General features: G+C 40.9%; 1 protein-coding gene across 1 annotated transcript; it reads right to left on the bottom strand.

The window, feature by feature from the left end:
- Nucleotides 1–4392: 4392 nt before the first annotated feature.
- CHD1L (chromodomain helicase DNA binding protein 1 like) lies at nt 4393–10721 on the bottom strand. The gene is made up of 4 exons (XM_081815814.1): nt 8763–10721; nt 6676–6790; nt 5627–5735; nt 4393–4734 (listed from the first exon to the last, which is right to left on the bottom strand). The coding sequence occupies exons 2-4, from the start codon at nt 6731–6733 to the stop codon at nt 4659–4661; spliced, it is 243 nt and encodes an 80-aa protein (XP_081671940.1). The 5' UTR covers nt 6734–6790; nt 8763–10721; the 3' UTR covers nt 4393–4658.
- Nucleotides 10722–12378: the final 1657 nt, after the last annotated feature.

Raw genomic sequence — 12378 nt, 5'->3', positions numbered from 1 at the left:
CTCTGGATTTAGTGAGTTGGAATTTGATAGTATTCTTTGAGAGAGCACAAGCAGGCAGAGGGAAAGGGAGAAGCAGACTCCCCCATGAGCAGGGAGCCTGACATGGGGCTTGATCCCAGGATCCTGGGATCATGACCTGAGCAGAAGGCAGACACTTAACCGAATGAGCCACCCCTGCGCCCTGAGTTTGATGATATTCTTAACACAGACTCTTGGTGGTGTAAAGTGCAGAAAGACAGAATGATATGGGTTAAAGAGTGAGTGGGGAAGTGAAGAAATGACAGAAGATTATGGACAACTCTTGAGGTTTGATAGGGGAAGAGAATAAGGAATGGAGTTCTTTTTAAATGGGAGAGACTTGACCTTTTTTCTCAATGGAAGTTTTCAATTTAAAGAAGAAATTGAATGTATAAGCAAAGGAATTGGTAGAATTGCATTCTTGAGAAGGGTGGAGGGGCCAGTTTACAGCTGAGATTGGGGAGGGTCGGCCTTTTGTTAACAGGGAAAGAAAGGCTGGGAGCAGATGTGGACACCTTCAGAGTAACTCGGGATAAAGGGATGGTTTCTTATTTTTTGGTTGGTGAAGGTCCTTGGTTTTTAAGCCATCTTTGCTTCCTAAAATGAAATCTCAGTTCAACTTGCCTTTATAACTAGTGTCACTTCCTCTCATATTCTGGCATTTGATTGGTTGGTTGTCTATTTTCAGTGTGGTTATGAGTCTTCACCTTAATGCCATTGGTATTTTAGTGAATTTTGTGAAGCTTCAAAGGGCAGTTGCTAGTCAGACACCATAAAAATGACAAGTTTCTGTCTTCTTGAGTTTTATGTTTAAATACTTAAGCCAGGGGCGCCTGGGTGGCTCAGTTGGTTAAGTGGCTGCCTTCGGCTCAGGTCATGATCCCAGGGTCCTGGGATCGAGCCCCACATAGGGCTCCTTGCTCCGCAGGAAGCCTGCTTCTCCCTCTCCCACTCCCCCCTTCTTGTGTTCCCTCTCTCGCTGTGTCTCTCTCTGTCAAATAAATAAATAAAATCTTTAAAAAATTTTTGAAAAAAAAAAAATACTTAAGCCATCTGGAGTTTATAATATATGGGGGAAGTCTGACACTTTTCCCAAATTGCTAGCCAGTTATCTCAATACCATTTCAATATATCTGAGTGCCTACCAACCACTTTGTGCAATATGAGAAATCATCTTTCTTAAAGACCTTAGTATTTCACCAAGGGTTAAGTAAATAGACCAATAAATATAATACGAGCTACAACAAAGAAAGTGCTATAACATAATTATCATTAGCAGTTCAAACACAGATTAAATTTTTATACAATTACAGGAAATGCCTTTTTCTAGATTCTTACAGAAAACCAGACCTGATAGGGGACAGTGGAGAGCTGGAGACAGGGGAAGGGGTTTAGAGGAGTAAGGCAGTCCAGGGAGAGGAACTAACATGATGAGCAAAAGCCGAAGTGAGAAACTGCAGGATGTCTTTGGGGAATAAGGTTAGATTATGTGGAAGGTAAGCAGTGCTGAAGTATATACTGTAGTTAGTAGACAGCAAAGAAAACCCACTGGCCTAGAGATGGTTTGGGGCTATAAAATGCTTTGAAGCTATACTTGAAGAAGGTTAATTAACTTAGTATACACTTTAGATTGATTGGGGGGAAAAATTAAGTCACAGGCTTGTTACAAAAGGTAAAGGGCAGTTTATTAAAAATCAAGAAAATATATCAGATTGTACATATGGAAGAAGTTCAATAGACTTAAGATCCTCATTATCTCAATAAGCAGGGTTTTCATACTTATGTAGAGGTACAAACTTTTCCACAGAAGCTCATCAGTGAATAAAACCTTGTATTGTCCTCATACCCATGTCTTAGCCTCCTCAAAGGGTCAGGCTAGAGGGCATCAAGGATAAATATAGAGGCTACTTTAAGGCAAAGAGGCTTGAGTGATGGAATATAGAAAGGGCCTTCAGTGACCCCTGGCTGAATACAGACAGGCCCATCAGGCAACCCACCTCAAAATATCCATAGGCCCTAACTGACCAATGGGTTTACAACCAGGCACAGTTACCAAAAAAGGGAAAATTCCATATATTGCCATACCTCCTCACCTTCCCTCTTTAAAAACAGCCCCCACCCGGTGCCTGGGTGGCTCAGTCCATTAAGCATCAGACTCTTGATTTCAGCTCAGGTCATGATCAAAGGGTCATGAGATCGAGTCCCATGTTGGGCTCCATGCTGGACATGGGGCCTAAGATTCTCTCTCTCTCCCTCTGCCCCCACCTCCCCCTCTAAAAACAACAACCGAAAAAACAGCTCCCACCCACTGCCTCCTTACACATTGGAATTCTCCAATCTCCAGGAGAATTCTTTTCACTGCCCGTGCCACCCACCGGCTTCCACCCAATCATTGCCCATTTGGGGCCCCCATCCAATCGGGAGAGACCCTACAATAAGCTGTGGAAGAAAGAGAATAAAACCCTTGGAATGAACAGAGTAGGTAGCTTTTGTCTTTCCCAGAGAATGACAGCCCTATCGGAAAAGGGGAGGGATTATAAAAGGTAGGAAGGACTTATGGAGCCATAAGGCAGTGTTGATGACTCTGAATTGCTGAGGTAGACAAGCAAAGCAGCGGGCTGCCACTAACAAGTGACCCTGTGTAAGGGAGAATGTGCTATGTTAAGTTTTCTAATCTTCTGTGTTATTTTGCCCAACTTATCATGAGACAGAGGTTCATGGCCCAGGACCTCCAACCAGAGGAAAAAGTTCACATGGCTGGAGCATGGGGGACAGAGTGCAGGGTGAAAACGAAGCACCTCTACCCCCAGAACAACTGTGCCCCTCAAAGGTCAGCTGTGTTCTCTTTGAGAGTGAGTTCCCTGCTCTGATGCTTCTCTCAGATGTTCAGAAACATCCCCAGTTGGCCCTGTGCATGCTGCCCTCAGAAGTGAGCACAGCTTTCCAGGAGAGCATACAGCTTCTGCAAATCAAGTTTTCTTTGATTTTGCTAATACCTCACCAATTTGTACCGAGGCTGCTTCTGAAGGTCTGACAATTTACCTGTGCATTAGGTTAAGTTTCACTATCCTCCCTTTAAAGAGTTCCAATTCTGTGTTTAGTTACAGGAGAGACAAGATGCCAGTCAAGAGGTTAAAGTTATGATAATAACCTGTATGTCAAGGCCTAGCAGTAAGAGTAGGAGTTAAGAGGCAGCAAAAATGAAAGCAGTTTGGGGCACCTGGGTGGCTCAGTCAGACTCTTGATTTTGGCTCAGGTCATGATCTCAGGGTTGAAAACAAGCCCTGCATTGGGCTCCATGCTGGGCATGGAGCCTGCTTTGGATTCTCTCTCTCTAAAAAAGGAAAGAAGTTTTAGGAGGAAAAAAAAAATGAAGGAATCATGAATTTAGGGTCTAATAGGTCTTCAACACAGATGCTAAATTGTCGAAGGGTGAAAGTGCCAGGGAGGGAGTCAAATAGAACAGCATGACCGAGGTGCTATAGATACCACCTTCCTTAGAAGGTCCTGGTCCTGGCTGGCTGCCCCACTAGCCAGGGTTCCTTGAAATCAAGGGCCCAGGGCTGGGGCTTCTGAAGAGGTCTCTGCAGGACTCAGGGTGTTGAGGTCCTAAAAGCAGCAGAAGTCAGGCTGGTTGAGGATAGTCAGTTGTTTTTTTTTTTAAAGATTTTATTTATTTATTTATTTGACAGAGAGAGAGAGAGAGATAGCATGAGGGGGAACACAAGTAGGCGGAGAGGGAGAAGTAGGCTTCTGGCTGAGCAGGGAGCCCAATGCGGGGCTCAATCCCAGGACCCCAGGATCATGACCTGAGCCGAAGGCAGTTGCTTAACCAACTGAGCCACCCAGGCGCCCCGATAGTCAGCCTCTTAAGACTGAGGCTTTATATACAAAAGTAGGAAAAGCCACAGTTTATATAGTGTCTCCCCCCAAGACTCATTCCCTTGGAGTTCTCAGCCCCTGCCCTCCCTAATAACACTAGTCATCATTCTGTGCTTTGTGCCATTCCCACAATTCCCTTATTTCTTTAAGCTGAATTCAATTTGGTGGGAAGGGGGAAAGGTGATCCTCTGGTTTCTCTGAAGTCACATTTGACAGGCCTCTAGGCCAATGTTTTGTCTTCTAGAGCTTGATGCTAAGCAGTGTGAAAAGAAGGGCAGGAAGGGCTCCACTCATCTGGATCAGGAATCTCACTTCTCAGTATCTGCCCTGCAGAGTCCTGTCTTCCCAAGGCATAAATGGGCTGAAGGTGCTTCCTTCTCCCACAGCAACTGGTTTCATTTCTCCTTAATCCACAGCCTAGTCCTCTGTAAAGGAGTAAGTCTGATGGAGGGGAAGAAAACTGGATTGAGGAGAAAGAAAGCAATGAAACCATTACAGACAGAAAATTTATTATGCAAGTAACTATGCAAACTGGAGCCCTGGCAAAGTGCCAGAGGACTTTCCCAATTAAGGTGTGCATCCCTGTATTACAGGTACCAAATCAGAGTAACACATCCTGGAGAACAAAATGAGAATTCAGAAAACACAGTTTCTCAGAGGCCCACCAGATCTGGACTCCTTTTTGAAACACTCTAATTCAGTAGCTCTGGGCAAATATTAACTGCTTGCTGAATGCTGCCTGTGACACTGGCCAACTGTTAAGGCACCATCTGTCCCGAGGAAGAAGAGGACTGTGGATGAAGAAGAGCTGCCTGGCTTCTAGGAAAGTAGTAGCTGATAAGGAGAGTCAAGGAAGATCTACTTCATCACTTTAAAATCAACTTTACTAGAACTGCTACTTCTCTAGTTTAGTAATTATTGAAATATTCACTCTGAAAGTAGCATGCCTTAATTCCCTTTCACTATATCATAAATTCTTCCAATACTGTTAGTACTCATTACTGCTATTGTTATCTCATTATTAAACTCTTTTGATACTGCTTGAATTGTACAAGCATACAAAACAGGACTTTTCTGCTAAGTTTTTACAGTGATTTACGTGTCGTGAAAAACAACACTGTATCCAAGTATCTAAGTAAAAAGATGGAGTTTCTTTATGATTGGGGTCAGTTCAGCTTCTAGTGATTTTTTTAGACTCATTGTAATAGTTCAAACAATGCTAACTGATACAGTAAGGAGATCATTAGAAGAAAATACTAGTCTAGCAGTACTAGATTATATCCTAGTGGTCAAAAAGAATTTCACACTGCACCCTAAGAATACATTGAATAGGTTCAAAAGTAAAACAGTTCTCTCATTTGTTTAATTGTTTAGTGAACAGAGCCTTGTCTACAGGCCTGAAGGATCTCTAGAGACCTAATGTGAAAAGATTCAATGTTATCAAATGACAATTTTTCACTGAACTCCCCCTCATATACAAATGACAATTATTCAATGAACTCCCCACCCCATATACTCCTAGCTGCTGGAACCCAGAAATGCTTGGGTGTATTCATCTCCTTGGATATGTACAAGTTACAAAGTACTTCTTCGTTTTTGTTTCACTGGTGAAGGGCAGAGTAAAAAATGTGGCAGAAGAAGGCTTGACCTTGATTAGTGATACCAGAAAATCCAAGACCTTTTCTCTGAGCCGAGAGAACACACTAGTAAGATCACAAAAGGATACATGTAAGTTGGGATGCCTTTTGCAGCCAAGTGTTTCCGAATCAGTCGCTCAGTACCATACCAGTTAAAACCTTTCGTGGCATGTCCAATGCGTGGAAGATGAACACTCGCTGTTAAAGAGGAAAAAAATAGATTATGATGTCTTCATTCATCAAAAACTTGATTCAGTATAAAATATACATAAAACTATACTCTTAGTCACTTTGTGGTTTCCAACAGACAAAATGCACATAATCATGGGGTATCCCACACAAAGCATAAAATTACAATGTCAAAAATATTCTGGGGCGGGACTATAATAGGAAAAATTAAGTAATTCTATTAAACACAAAGACCTACAGGCTCTGGAAATAAGCAAGTACAATGAAAATAGAATATGATCAATGTTGGAGATAAAAACTTTTTTTTTTTAAGAGAGAGGGAGGAGGGAGGGGGGAGAGGGAGAATCTGAAGCAGGCTCCATGCTCAGTGCAGAGCTGGAGATGGGGCTCGATCTCACGACCCTGAGCTCATGACCTGTGCTGAAATTAAGAGTCAGGCACTTAACTGACTGACCCACCCAGGCGCCCCAAAATAAACAGATTCTTTAACAGGTCAATCAGTTCAACAAACTCTGAGCTTTATTTGGAAATAAAACTTCACTCTGACTTTTGGCAGAGAACTGTGGCCTGGGTGCGAAGAGGGGAAGGGGTAGGATAAACAGCATTCCCCAATTGCATCTGACCAGATTACTACATCTCTGGTCTTCTGCTTCCTCATCTGTAAAATCATGACACAAATACCCCAGTGCAGGGAGATGGTCCACAGAGATAATGAAAGTGATCTGGAAAGAAAAACAGGCTAATCAAGATGATGTGGTCCACTTGTGTGGTCTCTTATATGGGGGCTTACCTTTACCATATATATTGAAGGAGGTCTTAACATTTCTCACCATCATGGAACACTACATCAAAAACTAATGATGTAATGTATGGTGATTAACATAACATAAAAAAAAAAAAAATCCTATCACATGCCTGGAAACAGAAAGTCATCTCCTGAAAAGCTTACCTTTCTTTCTCTTTGCTGCTAAATAGATCTTCTTCAGGCCCTCTTCTAGGGCTGCCATCTTAATGCCAGACAGAACATTGGAGCGATCACGGTGCTGAGCCACAATCAAGGCCAACTAGGAGGAACAGCCATCACATGGTTAACATGACCCAAGAAGGCTGCACTGTCAACTAAGTGACCTGCCCACGGAGGGGGCTTCGTCTCCATCTTCTTTGGAGGCTCTGCCTGAACCATGTCCTACCAAATTCATGACTTAATCTTCTATCGTAATTGTTTTATTTTGTGGTAACTTTATACACAAGCATTTCTTCTTCATTTTAAGGTATGTTAAAACCAGCGTCCAAAACATGCTGTCTTTCCTAAGTGCTCTCAATGGTAAAGAAAGAATTTTTCAGTCTTAGGAGCAGAAAGGACCTTACAGGTTCCTGTATCCTGCCCTCTGGCTGATGCTCGAGTCAGCTCCCAACCCCCATCCCATCTCTGTCCTAACCTAAGTGGGGGAGACTGGAGAGAGTGTCAAGGGAGCGTCTGAGACTGACATCCCTACCACCATATGGTAACGAGTTGTAAATAGTTTTCTTGAGTCACTGGTTTCTGAGCATCTGTGCCATAACCACTGTGTTGTTCACATTTTTTAGCATTTTAGAAATGACTGAAAAAATGAGCAGGCAGAAGCCACTTTGCTGTCAGCCACACAGACCACCAACCTCAAGAAAATATATGTCCCTTTCAGCCCAGTTTCTAAATTACTAAGTCAGTAAGATTTGACTCTAAATTGAATATGAATTCAGGCCCTTGAGAAAGTCAGGTTAAGTGTGGTTAATAAAACATCTTAGAGGAATTCTAGAGGACTGGTTAAGTTAAGAGACACTTCAGATGCAAAAAGATAATTTTTTTTTTTTTTTTTAAGATTTTATTTTTATTTGACAGAGAGAGACACAGCGAGAGAGGGAACACAAGCAGGGGGAGTGGGAGAGGGAGAAGCGGACTTCCCGCCGAGCAGGGTGCCCGAAGCGGGGCTCAATCCCAGGACCCTGGGATCATGACCTAAGCCGAAGGCAGACGCCCAACGACTGAGCCACCCAGGTGCCCCGAGAATTTTTTTTTTGAAAGAGAAAGCCTGAGTGGGGGGTGGGGCAGAGGGAGAGAATCTCTGAGATCATGACCTGAGCTGAAACCAAGAGTCGGACGCTTAACTGACTGAGCCACGCAGGTGCCCCCAAAGGAGAATTTTAATATAGGCAGAGGGAACTATGGATCAGCTCCTCTCCCCTGCTTATGGCTGGCTACTAAACACAATCTTTTACACAACTTTTCAGATAGTAAATGATGAAATGCTTGGAGTTCTGAGTCATGTTTTCTTATTCAGTGTTTCCTGAGCATTTCCTATAAGCTGGTACTCTGTGAGGTATTGAGGATAAAACGACAGGATGAGTCCACACTCTTAGGAGGAGCCTGCCTAAGGTATGTGCCGAGAACAAGCAAGTTAAAGGACAGTGTTCCAGGGGCTGTGATGGACAGAAGCAAGGAGGATGGAGGGAGTGTGGTGGAGTATGAGGCCCAACCTGCTTGTTATGGGTTGAATTGGGTCCTCTCAAATTCCTATGTTGAAGCCCTAACCCTCAGTACTTTAGAATGTGACTGTGTGTGCAGACAGGGCCTAAGAAAATAAATTAAAATGAGGCCATTAGGGTGGTGCCTGATCCAGTCTGACTTCTGTGCTTACAGGAAGAAATTTGGACATAGACTGAGACACCAGTGATGTGCACACAGAGAGGAAAGACCGTGTGAGGAAACACACAGGTGGCCACCCCTAAGCCAAGGAAAAAGGCCTCAGAGGAAATCAGCCCTGCCAGCACCTTAATCTTGGCCCAGTAGCTTCCAGAACTGTGAAGAAATTAATGTTTTCTAAGCCACCTAGTTGGTGATGTTTTATAACAAACTATAGAAATGATCTCTGAAAGTATAGTTTTGGTGTTTTATTATGACAGCGCATGCAACTAGAGGCCAGCAGGAACAGGAGAGGTTTTAGGAGGAGGTGATGTGAGCCAAAATTTAGGTCTGATAAGAGGTGTTTTTTTACTTACCAAATCTTGCCCTTTGTTTCTTGACTCTTTATCATCAATAGGAAATAAAAGGACGCCTCCCAAATTCAAGTCTGAGGTAAAATAAAAGAGCAACAGACAGAAGGTGAGGTTCACTCTGGACTGAGACCCCTGAAGAGGGACTCTTGTGAATGCCCCGACTCCTTTCCTTTTTGGCCAATCAGGTTGCAATCTCACTTTTTCTCACTCTCTTAGCTTCAGTCACTGCCTTTGCCAGGCACTCACATGATCCACTCCTGAGGGGTTTTTTTTGGCTCAAAAACTTTCATTTTGTTAATGTTTTATTGTGGTAAAATATACCTAACATAAAATTTACCATTGTAACCATTTTTAAGCTCACAGCTCAGTAGCATCAAGTACCATCACACTGCTATGCAATCAATCTCCACAACTCTCTTCACCTTGCAAAACTGACACTCCATACTCATTAAACATCTTCTCCCCATCTCCCCTACAACCACCACTTTTACTTTCTACCTCTTGAATCTACTGGAGTTACTTCATCTAAGTGGGTTCACACAATACTTGTGGTTTTTTTTTTTTTTTTTGGTGACTGGCTTATTTTACTTGGCATAATGTCCCAGGATTCATCCATGTTGTAGCATGTGTCAGAATTTCCTGGTTTCCAAGGCTGAATAATAGCTCATTGTACACCGCACTGTTTATCTATCCATCCATCAGACACCTGGGTTACTTCCACCTTTAGGCCATTGTGAATAATGCAACATGGGTGTACAAATATCTGTTTGAGTCCCTGCCTACAGTTCTTACAAGAGGGATTGATGGATCATATGGTAACTTTATTCTTAATTTTTTCAGGAAACACCATACTGTTTTCCATAGCAGCTCCATCATTTTACATTCGCACCATCATCACAAGTGTTCTAATTTCTCCACATCCTCACAAGCACTTGTTATTGTCTATTTTTTGAGATTAACTGACATATAATATTGTGTAAGTTTAAGGTGTACAGCATATTGATTTTCACATTTATACTGCAATACAATCGCCTCTGTAGCATAAGCTAACATCTCAATCACATCCCATAACTGTCACTCCTTCTAGTGGTAGGAACAATTAACGACCTAGTCTCTTAGCAATTTTAAGGTTTACAATAAAGTTCTGTTGTCTGTAGTCCCTGCACTGTGTATCAGACCTCTAGGACTTAGTTATCTCGTAAGTGCAATTATGTACCTTTAAACATTATCTCTACCATTTCTGCCACCCCAGCCCCTGGTAACCACCATTTCATTCTGGGTTTTTTTTTTAGTTTCAGATTCCACATTAAGGGACGCATGTGTGTGTGTGTGTATACATCTTCTTCATCCATTCATTTGTTGACAGACACTTAAGTTGTTTCCATATCTTGGCTATTGTGAATAATGCAGAAATCAACATGGGAATGCAGATATCTCTTTGATAACCTGTTTTCATTTCCTTTGAATATATATCCAAAAGTGGGATTACTAGATCATATGATAGCTCTAATTGTAATTTTTTGAGGAACCTCTATACTGTTTTCCATAGTAACTGCACCAGTTTGCATTCCCACCAACTGTGTATCACAGTTCTTCTCTCCATATCCTCATCAATACTTATTATCTCTTGTCTTCTTGATGATAGCCATTCTGACAGGTGTGAGGTCATATTTCATTGTAGTTTTGATTTGCATTTCCCTGATTACTGATGTTGAGCATCTTTTCATGTCCCAGTTGGCCATCTGTACAATCTTCTTTGGAAGAATTAATCGGACTTTTTTTTCTGTTGAGTTGTCCAAGTTCTTTGTAAATGCTGAAGAGTAACCCCTTATCCAATATATGGTTTTCAAATATTCTCTTTCCTTCTGTAGGTTGCCTTTCCATTTTGTTTTTTTCTTTTGAAGTGCAGAAGCTTTTAAGTTTGATGTTGTCCCACTTACTGATTTTTTTCCTTTACTTTTTTTGGGGGGACTTTATTTTTATTATGTTATATTATTATGTTATGTTAATCACAAATTATATTATATATATAATTTGTATTATAATAATATAATTTATAATATAATTTATATTATTTATATATATTTATAATATATATTATACACATATATAATCACAAATTATATTATTTTATTATGTTATATTATTATATTATGTTATGTTAATCACCATACATTACATCATTAGTTTTTGATGTAGTGTTTCTCAGAGTCCATAGTCTCTCATGGTTCGTCTCCCCCTCCAATTTTCCCCCTTCATTTTTCCCTTCCTGCTATCTTCTTCTTCTTTTTTAACATATAATGTATTATTTGTTTCAGAGGTACAGGTCTGTGATTCAACAGTCTTACACAATTCACAGCACTCACCATAGCACATACCCTCCCCAATGTCTATCACCCAGCCACCCCATCCCTCCCACCCCGCACCACTCCAGCAACCCTCAGTTTGTTTCCTGAGATTAAGAATTCCTTGTATCAGTGAGATCATATGATACATGTCTTTCTTGTTTTCTCTTCTGATTGCATAAATCTTTGTTTTTTTCCTTTACTTTTGTTCTTTTGGTGTCCTCCACAAAAAATTACTGCCAAGGCCAATCTCAAGGAACTTCTTCCCTCGTTTTCTTCTAGGAGTTTTATGGCATCAGGTCTTATGTTTAAGTTTTTGATCCATTTTGAGATAATTTTTGTGAGTGGAGTAAGGTAGGGGTCCCAATTTCATTTTCCTGCATGTGGCTATCCAGTTTTCCCAACATCATTTGCCCCAAAAGACTACATTTTCCCTATTGGATGTTCCTGGCTCCTTTACCAAGTATCAGTTGGCAATGTATGTAGAGGTTTAATTCTGGGGTCCTGTATTCTGTTCCACTGATCTACGTGTCTATTTTTATGCTGGTACCATACCGTTTTAATTATTATCACTTTGTAGGATAGTTTGAAATCAGGAAGTGTGATGCATCCTGCTTTGTTCTTCTTTCTAATGATTGCTTTGGCTATTCAAGGTCTTTTTTGGTTTCATTCAAATTTTAGGATTTATTCTATTGCTGTAGAAAATGCTACTGGAATTTTGATAAGGACTGCATTAAATCCAGAGATGGCTTTGTGGAGCATGACCATTTTAATGATATTTCACAATCACTGATCAGAAGAGTTAATATCTTTTCAATTGTTCATGTCTTCCTCAATTTCTTTAAACAAAGACTTGTAATTTTGATTGTCTAAATCTTTTACTTCCTTGGCTAAACTAATTCTTAGATATTTTATTGTGTTTGATGTTAGGGTGAATGGGTATTTTCTTCATTTCTTTTTCAGATATTTCATTGCTAGTGCATAGAGAAGGAACTGATTTGTGTGTTTATTTTAGATCCTGCAACTTTACTGAATTCATTGACTACATCCAATAGTTCTTTTTCCAACTGATTAAATCCAATATATTGAGAATTTGGGATTTTCAATATACAAGATCACATCATCTGCAAACAATGACAATTCTACTTTTTCCTCTCTGGTTTGGATACCTTTTAATTTGTCTTGCCTGACTACTCTAGCTAGGACTGCCGGTATTATGTTAAATAAGAATGAGGAGAATAGGCAGGCACCCCTGTCTTGTTCCTGATTTTAGA

The sequence above is a fragment of the Leptonychotes weddellii genome, chromosome 4 (assembly GCF_054177405.1).
Source record: "Leptonychotes weddellii isolate Sample4059 chromosome 4, ASM5417740v2, whole genome shotgun sequence".
Lineage (NCBI taxonomy): Eukaryota > Metazoa > Chordata > Mammalia > Carnivora > Phocidae > Leptonychotes > Leptonychotes weddellii.
Note: the sequence above shows the minus strand (reverse complement) of the source record. Positions and strands in the feature narration are given on the sequence as shown.

Bases quoted from the DNA above. Each gene is read 5' to 3' on its own strand.
- CHD1L (XM_081815814.1), bottom strand. From the start codon at position 6,733: ATGGCAGCCCTAGAAGAGGGCCTGAAGAAGATCTATTTAGCAGCAAAG. The intron at 5,736-6,675 runs GTAAGCTTTTCA...CCTCTTTAACAG, and splicing joins AGCAGCAAAGAGAAAGAAAG to CGAGTGTTCATCTTCCACGC. The intron at 4,735-5,626 runs GTATCCTTTTGT...TCTCCTTATCAG, and splicing joins AAAGGCATCCCAACTTACAT to CTACTACTTTCCTAGAAGCC.